This window comes from Chiloscyllium punctatum, chromosome 41 (genome assembly GCF_047496795.1).
Source record: "Chiloscyllium punctatum isolate Juve2018m chromosome 41, sChiPun1.3, whole genome shotgun sequence".
NCBI classification, from domain to species: Eukaryota; Metazoa; Chordata; class Chondrichthyes; order Orectolobiformes; family Hemiscylliidae; genus Chiloscyllium; species Chiloscyllium punctatum.
Window position 1 is genome coordinate 29,977,689 of NC_092779.1, and position 15,662 is coordinate 29,993,350.

The window sequence follows — 15,662 nt, forward strand, 5'->3', positions numbered from 1 at the left end:
ATTCACACAGTTCCACAAATAGGGCATAGAATATCTTTGAAATGAATTATACCCTTGTTACTCCTTTATGAACAGAAAAAAATTGTAGTCCCCATGTTTGGTGCACAACCACAAATGAGATCAGAGCAAGCTAGACAGTGCAAAAAGACTGTTCATGTTGCCAATTTTTCTTTATTGTGCCATTATCATTGATTCACTAATCTCATGCTAAAACATACCTGTAACTACAGCAAACTAAAACATTGCATCAGCTCACGCCTTACTTTTTGTAGCACATTTATCAATTGCTCCACTTGGAGATAAGTCAATCTCACCTGTTGCTTTCCCAGTCTTCACTCTCCTTGTCTTTCTCTGCTGCAGAAACATGGGGCACAGAGCCTGGATGTTTCTTCACAATTCGCATACCACCTGCTTTGACTGAAGACACAGCAGACAAATAAAAAAGTAAATAAAGGGCAGCAGAAAAAGACAGAGGAGAGCAAGTAGAAAAAGGTTGGGATGGGCAAGTGGGGGACACAGAACGAGAGTGAGACACAAGAAAATGCATAATAAAGTTTTACAAATCACTGTAAATCTTAATCCTCCTTAGTAGTTAGATTGTATCTTAAAATCATAAATGAAATCATTGACAGTACTACTGAACAATATCATTAACTCCTGGTTGTGTGTGGCTGGATGCACAAGGTACAGTTTAGTAACAAAACATTCCTTTGAGGTATGAGCTTTCCCAGATGTATCAATTCTGCATTTACCTAATCACCCACATCTCTCAGTATATTTGCTCTCCTCAAGACATGAAATTTAACATCTTCCTGAATTGGCAAAGTTAACTGTTACTGTATGAAGGCACACACTCAGAAAAATTGAATTAGAGTTGGAGATGATTGAATGAGCCTGGAGTTCATAGAAGCAGTGGATGGGAGGGTAGTCAAACTGTAGAACGAAGTGGAAAAAAACAGTGTTTGAAGAAGAAAAAAAACTTGCATTTACACAGCATTGCTGATGACTGCAGGGCATCCCAAAGTTCGTTACAGACTTTTAAAGTAACTTTGAATTCCAATCACTGTTGCAATGTATTTGGAAAATCAGGGCAAGATTTCTTAACAAATTTCAGCATTTTTGCAATGACTGATGTCAAACCAACGCAGCAGCAGTTGCCCACTACCTCTCCCTCATTTGAATCTGCTCTGACAATTACAGAATCTGGGAATTTCAGAAAATTATAGTCAGTGTGTCCACTACTTTAATTGATCATTTTTAGCTTCTCTGTACAGATAAAAAAGGACTTTTGCTTTTAAAAACTATTCCCTGCAAGTAACTGATCAATTGAAGGACAATTGCTGGTGAATTCTGTCCTTTAGTATCCCACCTTTATTCTCAGCTCTATTGTTCAGTATCTTGACTTTCTACATGGACTTCTAAATTTCCCACCATCCGAACTCTTCCCATGCACTCAGGGTACATCTCAATTCCTTGTAATGAGATGGAAAGCAACACAGGCATACAGGTCCCATGGAATGGAATTTGGCATAGAGACAGACCTAGGGAGAAGGGAGTGGGAACACTAAAATAGCAATGGTGCCCTCTGATTTATTAGAGGTGGTTTTAATCTGCCTACTCAAAAGTTTATTTTTCAACTTTAAAAAGAACAAGTTACAATGGTGTTTTGATAAGAGATAAATTAGTTAAATTAAATTTAACAGTACTAGTACACACTAACCTCCAACTGTGACACTATACAATAAACTTTAGGGTCACAACAGGTTGAACCAGTGTACATTTCTGCTATTCGGCAGGAACCAGAATTATACTTCAGCTAATCTACCAAGTGGCGATTCAGGTTGTTAAGTTAAAAAAAAGAAGTCAATGTGTTTCTTTTGAAAACATTAGAGTTAAAAAATAAATGTAGACCTTGAGAAATTAAAAAAATTAAAATATGACCATACAATCACAAAGTCTTCCAAGGCCTTCTATCATGGAAATGAAAGATTATGTTGTCTGCTGATAGAGTATTTATTGAAAAAGTGCAAGTGCCCCAATTTTATAGTCAGTTGCCTTTTAAAAAAGCAAATCATATTCTAATCCTGCCTCCCAGATGAATGTCACTTGTGTGTGGAATATTAAACTGCTTTCAAGCAAGCCAATTATGTAATCATTCCTCACATCATCCGTGGAGATTTCGAAGACAGAAGTGTATCTATACTGTCTATGTGCAGATTAAAATAGGAAACCGAAGAACATCAACACACAACCAAGGTCAGTTAGTTAATTAGTTAACACTGAACTGGAATTTTATAGATTACATTATACGAAGGTCAAAATGATAACTTTCTTGGGCTTTTAAAAGTTACTATAAAGCTGCTACCTAACAGCCAAAAAAAACTGAAAATCAACTTAAATCTGACTAAAAGAAATACAACAGGCAGGAGGCTGGAAGAACACAGCAAGCCAGGCGGCATCAGGAGGTAGAGAAGTCAATGTTTCAGCTGTAACTCTCCTGCAGGACTTAGGGTAGGTTTGGGGGCAGCTGCAGATAAAGGGGGAGGTGGGGGCAGGGTGGTGAGGTGGGGATAGGTGAAGACAGGTAGAGGGTACAACCTGGTTGGTCAGTGGGAGGAATGAATCCGATTGATGGCAGGGAGCAAGGGAAGGGGGAAGAGGGTATTTGAAATTGGTGAACTGAATGTGGAGTCCTCCGGGCTCTCGGCTGCCTAGGCGGAAGAGGAGGCGTTGTTTCTCCAATTTGCGCTGTGGTTCATTTTGGCAATAGAGGAGGCCAAGTCAATTATAATACTGAAGCAGAAATGTTCAGTGTCTTTTGCAGAAGCACTCCCATTTAAGTATTTTACATTTTTACTATTTCTCGTTTCCCATTAACTAGTGTAACGTGAGTTTCCAATTTGGATTGAGTTAGATAAACCTCTAGTTCCCTCCTGTCAGAAGGCAGTGGTTGGGGGAATTAAAATGGGCGGTGACTGGGTGGTCTGATCAGCCCCTGTGGACCTGGTTGCGATGCTCGGCGAACTGTTCCCCATGTTTACGTTTGGTCTCCCTGACGTAGAGAAGACCACACCGGGAATACCTGATGCAGTAAACTAGGTTGGAAGAGAGGCAGGTGAACCTCTATCACACCTGGAAGGACTGTTTGGCATCCTGGATGGAGGTAAGGGAGGTGGTGTACTGGCAGATTTTGCATCTTTTCCGATTGCAGGAGAAGGTCCTAGGGATTCTGGGGCGTTGGTGGGGAGAGTGGCACAAACCAAGGACTGTCAAAGGGAATGGTCCTTGTGGAAGGCGGAGAGAGGTGGGGAGGGGAAGATGTTCTTGGTGGTGGGGTCTAATTAGAGTTTGTTGAAGTATTTAAGGATGATGTATTGGATGTGGAGACTGGTGGGGTGGTAGGGGAGACGGGGGGGGGGGGGGGGGGGACTCTTTCTTTATTCCTTTGGGGGGGGGGGGGGTAGACCAATGGAATAGGGAATGGAGGTGGTGCAGCAGTGGGCTGTCTAGAGGACGGGGGAAGAAAAACACATTGTTCAAAATAGGTGGACACCTGTGGAGCTTGGGGGTGGAATGTCTCTTCGGTTGAGCAGGTGTGGCAGAGGCAGAGGAATTAGGAGAATGGGATGGAGTTCTTGCAGGATACTGGGTGGGAGGTGGAGTAGTCCAGGTAGTTATGGGAATCTGTAGGTTTGTAATAAACGTCTGTCTGGAGACTGACGCCAGAGATGAAAATGGTCAGGTCAAGAAAGGGGAGGGATGTCCGTGTTAGTGGGCGGCACGGTGGCTCAGTGGTTAGCACTGCTGCTTCACAGCACCAGGGACCCAGGTTCAATTCCAGCCTCGGGTGACCGTCTGTGTGGCATTTGCACATTCTCTCCGTGGGTTTTCTCTGGGTGCTCCGGTTTCCTCCCACAGTCCAAAGATGTGCAGGCCAGGTGAATTGGCCATGCTAAATTGCCTGTAGTGTTAGGTGCATTAGTCAGAGGGAAATAAGGCTGGGTGGGTTACTCTTCAGAGGGTCGGCGTGGACTTGGTGGGTTGAAGGGCCTGTTTCCACACTGTCGGGAATCTAATCATCTAACCTGAGATGAACCAAGTGAATTGGAGGGTGGGGTGGAAGTTGTGGGCCAAGTTAATGAACTGCTCCAGTTCAGCCTGGGTGCAGGACACTGCACTGATGCAGTCATCGATATAACTGTGGAAGAGTTGGGGCACGCTACCTATGTAGGTACTGAAGAGGGACAGTTAAATGTAGCCAACAAAGAAGCAGGCGCAGCTGGGGCCCATCTGGATGCCCATGGCCATTTCCTTGATTTGGAGGAAATGGGAGGAGTTAAAAGAAAAGTTATGGGGGTGAGGACCAGTTCAGCGAGGCAGAGGAGGGTATTGGTAGAGGGAGACTGGATGGGTCAATTGGAGAGGAAGAAGCAGATAGACTGGAGGCTATCCTTGTGGGGTATGGACATGTATAAGAACTGCACGTTCATTGTGAAGGTAAAGTGCTGGGGACCAAGGGAACAGGAAGTTGCTGAAGAGATGGATGGCGTGGTTGGTATCATGGATGTAGGTGGTAAGTGCCTGACTGAAGGGCAGAGGATAGAGTTGAGGTAGGACTAGATGAGCTCAGTGGGGCAGGAGCGTGCCGAGAGGATAGGTTAGCATGGGTAGTTGGGCTTGTGTATCTTAGGGAACAGATAAAACCAGGCAGTATGGGGCTGCGGGTTTACGAGTTTGGAGGCAGTGGAGGAGAGATCACCACAGGCAATGAGGGCACAGATAGTGCTTTCAATTTTGGCCTGATGGGTTGCAGTGGGGTCACAGGCAAGGGGGAGGTAAGACGTGGTGTTGGGAGAGCTGGCGTTCGGCCTCTGCAACACAGACTACTCTAGACTACGACTGCCCCACCTTTGTCAGCAGGTTTGATGGTGAACTGGGCGTCGTTGCGGAGTGAGTGGAGTGCTGCACATTCCAAGGAGGTACAGTTGAAATGGGTGAGGTGGGCAGAGGTAGAGAAGTTGAGGCGGCCGATGTCACGTCGACAGTCTGCAATGTAAACTTAGGGAAAGATTCATGGAGCATCACAGCTGGGTCCGCAGGGGCCGACCATACCTCGCAGTCAGCATCCATTTCAATTCCCCCAACATGATCATCCTTATCCTGTTCCATTGCCAAAATTAACCACAGTACAAAGTGGAGGAATAACACCTCATCTTCCACCTGGGCAGCCTACAGCCTGGAGGACTCAACATTGAGTTCTCCAATTTCAAGTAACTTCCCTCCCTCTCCCCCGATTTCCTTCCTCCTCCCTGCCACCAACCAGATTCATTCCTCCCACTGACCATCTTCACCTGTTCCCACTTCACCACCCTGCCCCCGCCACCCCCTTTATCTGCATCACCTCCCCCCTCATAGCCACCCCCAGTCCTGAAGAAGGATTACAGCCAAAACTCCAACTTCTCCACTTCTTGATGCTGCCTGGCCTGCTGTGTTCTTCCAGCCTCCTGCCTGTCTACTTTGGATTCCAGCATCTGCAGTTTTTGTCTCCAAAAGAAATTCAATGCCATTCTTCTCTTTCAGATACCAATTACCTTGGTCATTTTCCAACTTTTTTTGATATACTTGTGCTGGCTCTTTAAAAGAGAACATCCCTGCTTATTACCCACAGCCTTGCAAGTTCTTTGTCAAGTACCTGTCTGACTCCTTTCTTAGGATATTTATGGAACCAAATTCCAATACCTTCCAGATCATAATTCAAAACTAAAAAATAAAATGCTCATCTTCTTGCTAGATCTTTTGCTAATGAATTCAAATCTCTGACCTCTGGTTACTGAGCTACTCACCAGAGAGAACACTTTTCTAAACTCCTCAGCATCTTGGAAATGTCAACAGAACACTAATTAAAACCTCTGTTCCAAGGAGAAATCTTTAACCTCTCCTCATAAGTGAAGTCCCCTCCACCCTGGTAAACTGATTCCATATCTTTTCAAGGTGCTCAAAATAGTTTACCAGACTCCAGTTGAGGTCAAACCAGCAAATTGTGAAGTTCCACCATGATAACTTGAGTTTTAAGTAGAAACAGAATATAAAACAAATAATGCAGATGTTTGTTTAATTATTTTTCAGCATTTCTATGTATGGATACAGGGTTCCTCTGTTCATTTGCACTTTGCAAACTGTACTTCGCATGTCGTATGTTTGCAAGGTATAGCAAATTTTCTTTCCACATTGCTCCTCTGAAAGTACCACACTTCATAATTCTTCATATAAAATTCTATCATTTTTCTGGACATCTCAGCATTATGTTATCCTGAACTTTACAGCTATAACACTGCCCAGCTTAGTGGCTTGAGGATGCCACTTATCGGGTCAGAGATCAGATAATTCATATAGATTGTAATGTGTATGCAATCCAAAAAACGTTTTGCTTGAGAACAATTTTGAATTAGCTTCCAATCTTAAAAATGCCTATCCACCACTAGCCTTCTCGTCACTCAGCCAGTTTTATATTCACATCTTATTTTCTTTAATTCCATGGGTTTCCATCTTCTTCATAAGCCTATGTGGTACTTTGTTGCATGACTTCTGCAAACACATGAATAAAATAGCTACCAAGCTGACTTGTATCATTTATGACTCTTAAGTGCTTGGGCAAAATCAATCTACAATTTACAACCAGAAAGATTAAAAGCCCATGGTTTAACAAAAACAAAGAAGCAAAAAATGCCACAGCATGTCCAAAAACTGAAATAGGTTCAAGCTCTTAGCACTGAACAACATTCTGTCCACTAAGTCTATGCCAGCTTTTTGAAAGAGCTGTTCAATTTGTTCCACTCCCCTGAAAATTTATCTCCTTTAAATATTTATCCAATTAGGTTGGTGCTAAATTGCAAAAAAAAAGGTACATTTGACCAATTGTCAGATCCAGTGCAGAGTCTCAGTTGGCATGAGGGAATACCTGGCAGACATGCTGAGTCAAATGGCTGCCATCTACACAGTTAGATAATAGGTCACAAATTTATGAACATGAATGACACTAATCACCATGCAAATCTTTCATTCAAGTGACACCGTATTAACTAATACCATATTTCCCACTATTAGTTTCTTTCTGCATTAAAGTCATATTCCATCAAGTATACACTTACTGTTTGGGCATATCAGAAATGAAAGCGTGGTAGAAGATCAATAAAATCTACAAACGTAATGCTTCTCTCTGTTACTGGGGAAAAGTTAACTTGTGCAAGTATGCACCTGCAAGTCAACCAACTCCAAACATCTCTTGGGAATTGTTTTTAAATATAATGGCTTCCTTCAAGGTCTCTTGTCTGACTGTCACAACAATAATTATTCATTGCAAACAGGATTATGGTGGAAACGTTTTGAAGTGCCAACCTGTATGAAAATGAGAAGCAGAGGTTAGAGGTTTAGATGCAATTGTTCTAAATGAGGAGGGATGTGTGCTGTTATAGTGTTGCAGAAAGGTGAAAAATAACAGAGTCCTCTAATAGGTTAAAATGCTCACTGGTCACAAAAAGTAGCTTCCAGACCACCGCTTAGAGCACGAACATAAAACTGCAAAACCTGGGCAAAAGATTTAAGCTACATTATCAAATCACTGGGTTGCCCGGTAGAAAATCTAAGCCCCAGGAAATGATTTAGAACTAACACCAATTCAAGGATTACATATCTTTGCATAGTCCACTCATCAACATTGCATATTGTGAAGTCACGTTTCTGAAAGAGAAAGAAAGTTAAACTCATTTCACCTCCCACTGCACTGTTCTTCATCAAGCTCAATACTGTTTTTCTTGACAGTACATTCATAATGGTGTGAGATTCTATAGGTCGTAATGGCCCTCCAGCTCCAACTAAGCCACCCTTCAAACACAACACACTCTACTGAAATACAACTGATCTAAACCCCATCAGCCAATGAACATGCATTAAATAGAGCAAGAGTTTACTGACAGTAGTCTGGAGCAGGAGCCGTAGTCCTAGCTGATGTTTCCTTTCCTCACTCCAGGTGAATAGAATTGACTAAGCTTCCACAACATATTCTGGCAGTGGACTCCTGACATTAGGCATTTATTGTGTAAAAAGGTTTTTATTTACAGCTCCTCTGGTTCTTTAGCCAACCACTAAATTGGTGTCCTCTGGTTCTCAAATTCTTTAAACAATGGGAAAAAAAACAACTCTAATATCTATTTTATTTGGACCTTTCACAATTTTGAAAAGTTCTACCAAATATTTTCCAAACCATCACTTCTCCAGGTACCCAGACACACCAGTCTATCCTCTAATTAAGTAGAAGATACTTTTTTTGCCCTAGAAACACACAAATCTTTTCTGCACCCTCTCCAATGCCTTTACATTCTTGCTAAAGTTCTTCTTGCCAGAATTGAACTATTTTAGGTAATTCTAAATTAGTATTTCAAAATGGTTCACCATAACTTTCTGGCTTATATATTCTTCTTGATTTATAAATTAATTTTAGTCAACCTGTTTCATCATGATGTGACAACTAGGGCAGGCAGAACTTGAATCTGGATCTCTTGCCCATTGGTAGAGAAACAACTTGCATCAAAAGAACCAGTTTACCTTGATGTATAAAAACCCCAGATCGTGTATGTCTTATTAACTGTTTTTTGATTTCCTTGATTTATGCATTTATATTCCAGGTTCACTCATTAGAATTATAGCCTTTATATTATATTGATCTCTCTTGTTCTGCACATTGTGACATAAACACTTCACCATTCTCTGCATTAAAATTCATCTGCTCTATGTGTCCTTTTGAGGTCTCTCAAACCTCAACACAGAACACAATATTTTGAAGTATCGTGTCATGTGCAAAGTTTTGCAATACATCCTGCAAATATATGTATCAAATATGTATTAATATGTATCAAAAATTTTCAAACCTTCAACCAGCAGCATGAAGTCAAAATACAGGTGGCCTCTCTCCAACTTAAATGTTAAAAATTTTTAATGATGCTCAATACAGTGATGAGGGGAGATCCTCGAGAGGGTGACCTGTGGCAGCTAGCTGCACCCAAGCTGGCCAAATGGGTCTCCAACCCTGCCTGCAGCATTTGCTCTCAGTTTGGTGTCAGGTGGTTACATTCAGGCAATTATCTGGTTCCAATTATCTGGCTTTAATGTAGCCAAGCAAGCTCAGAACTTCTTAGGAGTGTTATCAAACAAACTTGAGATGAAAATACAAGTGTGCCAAATCAAATGTTTTATGGAGCACTTCAGAAGGAAAGTAGGCAGATATTGAGGGCAGAGATTTAGAAACTTAAAGCCCAAGCAGTTGAAGCTAACAATTCAAAGAACAATTAAAATCAGGGATGTACCAATTGCAAAACTTTCAGAAGTGAGAGAACTGCTAAGATGATAGAGATGTACAAGGTAATGAGGGGCATAGATAGAGTAGATAGCCAGAGACCTTTCTCCAAGGCAGAAGGGGTCATAATTTTAAGGTGATTGGAGGAAGGTATGGGGGAGATGTCAGAGATAGGTTCTTTATACAGAGAGTGGTGAATGTGTAGCATGCACTGCCAGCGGTGGTAGTAGAGTCAGAGGCATTAGAGACATTTAAGCGACTGCTGGACAAGCACATGGACAGCAGTAAAAGGTTAATCTTAGATTAGGATAAATGCTCGGCACGACATCATGGGCTGATGGGCCTATACTGTGCTGTACTATTCTATGTTCTATCTCAGGGGATGCCAAAATTGGAGAAACGTTAAAAAGGGTGGACAGGGCAAAGACCATGAAGTGATAACTTCTGTATAGGACAATCAACTCTAATTACTAACTCTATTTCCCTCTCAAAAAAATACTACCAGTCTAGCAAATTATGTCCAGCATTTACATTGCTTTACTTTTCATATCTACAGTATTTTGTTTAGTGGATAGTTTTTTTTTAAAAAACCAGGCACACTTAAAATCACTTATGAAATATTAAATTTTGTACCAGGTATTTTCAAATTTTTAAACGCCCAACACATCCACAAGCACCAAAGGTTCCAGCAGTGTGCCAGTTTATACTTTCATAACATCACAAGATATAGAAACAGTGTTAGGCCATTTGGCCCATCAAATCTGCTCTGTCACTCGATAATGGCTGACACATTTCTCAACTCCATTAGTCTGCCTTCTGCCTGTAACTTCAACTTTGCAGGTTGTTACCCAGTTACTTTTTGCATTTATTCTTGCAGTATTTAGGTCAGCATTTATTACTCATTCCTGTTTTTAAACATATAGGAAATATGACGTGGAGTTGCTAGAGTTAGACTGGGGTGGAAAATGTCAGAAGTCACACGACACCAGGTTATATTCCAACAGGTTTCCTTGAAATCACAAACTTTCGGAGCGTAGCCCTTTTGTCAGAGAAAATCAGGGGATACGCTGCAAGAGCTTGCGATTTCAAATGAACCTGTTGGAATATAACCTGTTGTCATGTGACTTCTGACGATTTCGGAGATACCCTTTTACGGACATATGGTTTTTAAAGTTACCTACTAACAAAACACATTCTGAAATACCTAAAATCAGAATTTTAATTAACACCCTCAAAAGTAAATGAGAGCAAGTTATCAGATTAATGGTGCACTCTTTGATCATTTTGTTTCTTACTATTGGCCTTTAAAGCTGTCACTCTGAAGCAGTCATTTCTAGAGCCCTGGATGGCAACGGAAGAAAAACCTCTCTCTCATTGCAAAACTACAACTTTAAATCTTTTTTCAAAATTGAAATTCAGTCACCAAACACTCAGCAGATTAAGCTGGGCTGAGATCCACTAATCTGTACAATTGCATCACTTCGACTTTCTCTTCCTGACTTAGGTGAACTTTGCAGCCACTGTTCCAGAGAAAGGGAAAATAAACTAATTATATGATGCCATAAGCCGTCCTTCCTGACAGCCATGGTTTAAATACGTACCGGCAGGAAGGTGCCCAGCTTTGGTTTCCACTTTCTCCTTGGGTGGTGAGGACATCCTTACCCCTTGGATACTTTTCACTCACCCTTTGCTACAAAGTGGCAACGTGGCTACTGATAAACAGCAGCCGAGCATGCGCACATCCTAATTCCTCCTTCCTATCCACCCCGATGTGTCATCACGGCCCGGGAAAGAAAGGGTCTGGGAACGGGTATGCCATCACTGCGCAGTCGCAGTGCGGATCCGTGACGTACGTGATAGGAGGGCGAGGAACACATATGCAAACAACATTGTGATATCAATCGCAGGCCAGCCACTCATAGAAGTCGCTGGAATTCTGAGAACCAATCAGAGGAGAGAGGGCGGGCACTTCTTTTGAATAGGGAGGCGCTTTCTGTGAGAGATTTGGATTTAGAGCTAAAAGTGCCCCTCATATAGGTGCTCGAGAATGGAGAGGGTTAAAATTACCCAAATGTAAAGCACAGTCTGAAATACCTAATATCAGAATTTTAAGTAATACTCTCAAAAGTATACTGAGAGAAAATTATCAGAGTTAGGGATTAATGGTTGTGGAGAACCCTATTGCAGCACAGAAGAAGGCCACTTTGCAACTTCACTCTTCTCGTTTCCCATCAGCCCTGTAGGTTTTTTTTGTCTTGAGGTTTCACTTTTATCAAGTGATTACTGAAGCTGTCCCATCATAAACACAGGCACTGCACTCTAAGTTTAACTGTTTCTATGTCTAAAAATAATTTTTCATCGTGTTGCTCCTGTGTATTTCCCTTTTTTGATTCATTCATTCATAGAATGTTGGCATACCCAGTATTTATTGCCTATCTCTAGTTGCCAATGAGAAGGTGGCGGTGAGTTTCCTACTTGAGTCACTTCAGTCAATTTGGCAGAACCATAATGCTGTTACAGAGTACATTTCAGGAATTTGACCTACTGACACTGAAAGGATGGCAATATATTTTGAAGTCAGGATGGTAAATAGCTTGAAGGACAACTTGCAGATGGTGGTGTTCCCATGTATGTGCTATCCTTGACCTTCTAGGTTCATAGTGGTTGTGGGTTTGTCAGGTGCCAACCTGGTGAATTTCTGCAGTTCGCCTTGTAGATGATACACACTGCTGTTACTGAATGCCATGTTGGAGGGACTGGATGGCACAAACAATCAACCAGGTTACTTTGTCCTGGATGGTGTCAAGTGTTGTTGGAGTTGTACTCATGCAGGCAAGTGACAAGTCCCTTAAAACTGGTGCCCCCGGTCCTAGATCCTTCTGCCAATTGGAATAGTTTCTCCTCATCAATCCTGTCTAGACTCATGATGTTAAATATATGTGTGTGTGCATTATATTTAATAAAATTGAGTCTGAACCATCTTGATTTATTCAGCCATCAAAACAAGTACAGCAGCTGATATCATCTGATTTCCCTTCACCCACATCTTTGGGTTGCAGTTCCATTGTGTCACAATGATAAGATGACATTTGATTTCATTTAATTGGAAGGAAATATTTATAGGACTTTGGAGAGGATATGGTGGAACTGAGTCTACTTGAATAGTTAATTCAAAGTGTTAGCACAGAAAACTTTGAACAAATGGCTATCTTCTATGCTGCATAATTTTTGGAATCAATTCCCTGACCTTCACATAACCAGGATACTATCCTTCCACTATAATTGTCAATTATCCTGTTCACATGCACAGTTATAGATGAACCAGCTCATCACAGGGCTCACATTCACTAATTCTGCAACACTTATAATCACAATCGAATTGCTTTATAAACGCCAATGAGCAATCCTATGGAATAACTTTCTCTACGAACAGTAGTAACTATGAAATTAGTGACTGATTTCTCTGTGTTGGCAGCTGTCTATGGCCTGAGCTCTGGAATTCCCTCTCTAAACTCATCATCCTTACCACGTCCACTTTTAAGATGCACCTCTTTAACCAAACTTTCAGTCACCTTTTATAATATCTCAAATATCAATCTCAATTCCAAAGAAGAGCAGTTGGACTTGAAATATTATCTCTGCTTCTCTTTCCACAGGTGATGCCAGATACTTTCTTCTTTCATTTTAGATTTCCAGCACCTGCAATGTTGTGCTTTTATTTTTCTAATTTCTTTTGACATTATACCAATTTTTGTCTGACTATCTTACACTGAATGCCTAGCGATGTTTCACTACAGTCATTAGATGCATTTAAGTTGTTGCAGCAGGCAGTGTGAACATTTTAAAGATAATGATCTAGATGATGCAAAGTGCAAGGACTAGGATTGCTGTTCATGCAGAGGGTTTCTGTTTCTGTTTTGTAATTTCTATGTAAATCTATATTCCATGAAACGGATGATGTAAAGTTGTTGTGATATACTGTAATTACCTTCTCCTGGCAGTCACTTGGAGATGTTCCAACTACAGTGCAGCAGGTTTACATAAGCAATTTCCATTTTAGGCATTGATAATGCAGGATGTTATCTGCAAGAGACGGCACTTGTAAGATTATTAATGTTGCAAATGTAAGCTGCAACAATGGCACCTATTCAACAATTTGAAAAATTGCCCAGGTGTATCCTGTAAATGAAAAACATGACAAATCCAACCCATCCATTTTTCACCCTTTACTGTCAATCATCAGCAACGTGAAGGAAAGGGTTGTCATCATTGCTCTTGTGTGGCACTTACTCAAGAATAAACTGCTCACTGCTGCTTATTGTGAACTTTGCTGGGACCGCTCAGCTCCCTACTTAATTACAGTCTTGGTCCTAAGTAGTCAAAAAAGCTGAACACTGAAGTGAGGTCAGAGTGACTGCCTTTGACCAAATACAATAGCAAGGAACCTTAAGAAGACCAAAGTCAACATCAGTTCTCCAAGTTACTGCCAGGAGACGGTAATTACAGTATATCACAACAACTTTACATCATCCGTTTCATGGAATATAGATTTACATAGAAATTACAAAACAGAAACAGAAACCCTCTGCATGAACAGCAATCCTAGTCCTTGTACCTTGCTTTCCTTCCATCATCTATGTTTTGGACTGTGGACTAAAATGTTGATCAGTACAGCACAGGAACAGGCCCTTTGGCCCAGCATGTTTGTCCAGACTGTGATGTCCTTTTTAACTAATCCAATCTACCTGTTCATGTGTTTGTCTAAACGCCTGTTAAATTTTGATATTGTATCTGCTTCTATCACCTCTCCAGGTTATGCATTCCTGGCACCTACCACCCTCTGTGTAAAAAGAACTTTCCTCACAAACTTCCCTTAAACCTTTTTCCTCTCATTTCAAACCTTTGCACCCTAATTTTGAAAAAAAGTCATTTTGTGGGTTGTGAGCGTCACTGGCTGACCAGCATTTATTGCCCATGCCTAGTTGCCTTTGAGAAGAAGGTGGGAAGCTAGAGAAGTGATTGTTGGGCTCCTTGCTGAGATATTTGTATCATTGATAGTCACAGGTGAGGTGCCGGAAGATTAGAGGTTGACTAATGCAGTACCTCTATTTAAGAAATGTGGTAAGGACAAGCCAGGGAACTATAGACTGGTGAGTTTGACATCAGTGGTGGACAAGTTGTCAGAGTGAATCCTGAGGGACAGGATGTACATGTATTTGGAAAGGCAAGGACTGATTAGGAATAGTCAACATGGCTTTGTGCGTGGGAAATCATGTCTCACAAACTTGATTGAGTTTTTTTTGAAGAAGTAACAAAGAGGATTGATGAGAGCAGTGGACGTGACCTATATGGACTTCAGTAAGGCATTCGACAAGGTTCCCCATGGGAGACTGGTTAGCAAGGTTAAATCTCATGGAATACAGGGAGAACTAGAGATTTGGATACAGAACTGGCTCAAAGGTAGAAGACAGAGGGTGGTGGTGGAGGGTTGTTTTTTAGACTGGAGGAGTGCCAGAATAATCAGTGCTGGGTCCATTACTTTTCGTCATTGAAATAAATGATTTAGATGTGAACATAGGAAGTATAGTTAGTAAGTTTGCAGATGACACCAAAATTGGAGGTGTAGTGGACAGCGAAGAAGGTTACCTCAGATTACAACAGGATCTGGACCAAAGGGCCAATGGACTGAGGAGTGGCAGATGGAGTTTAATTTAAATAAATGTTAGGTGTTGCATTGTGGGGAAGCAAATCTTAGCAGAACTTGTACACTTAATGGTAAGGTCCTAGGGAGTGTTGCTGAACAAAGAGACCTTGGAGTGCAGGATCATATCTCCTTGAAAGTGGAGTCACAGGTAGATAGGATAGTGAAGAAGGCGTGCTTCACTATAAAGATATGCTTTCCTTTATTGGTCAGTGTATTGAGTATAGGAGTTGGAAGGTCATGTTGCAGTTGTACAGGACATTGGTTTGGCCACTGTTGGAATATTGTGTGCAATTCTGGTCTCATTCCTATTGGAAGGATGTTGTGAAACTTGAAAGGGTTCAGAAAAGATTTACAAAGATGTTGCCAGGGTTGGAGGATTTGAGCTATAGGGAGAGGCTAAATAGGCTAGGGCTGCTTTCCTGGAGCATCGGAGGCTGACGGGTGACCTTATAGAGGCTTATAAAACCATGAGGGGCATGGATAGGGTAAATATACAAGGTCATTTCCCTGGGTTAGCAGAGTCCAGAACTAAAGGGCATAGGTTTAGGGTGAGAGGGGAAAGATATAAAAGAGACCTAAGGGGCAACCTTTTCACGCAGAGGGTGGTGT

At 41.4% G+C, this 15,662-nt stretch overlaps 1 protein-coding gene across 1 annotated transcript in view; it reads right to left on the bottom strand.

Annotated features, from left to right (window-relative positions):
* Positions 1 to 11,139, bottom strand: part of dap (death-associated protein) — an 86,249-nt gene extending 75,110 nt beyond the window's left edge. The window contains exons 1-2 of the mRNA XM_072560653.1: positions 10,951 to 11,139; positions 315 to 417 (exon numbers count right to left, since the gene is read on the bottom strand). Of these exons, the coding sequence (XP_072416754.1) occupies positions 315 to 417; positions 10,951 to 11,005 (158 nt within the window). The 5' untranslated portion in view covers positions 11,006 to 11,139. The remainder of the gene's footprint in view (positions 1 to 314; positions 418 to 10,950) is intronic.
* Positions 11,140 to 15,662: the final 4,523 nt, after the last annotated feature.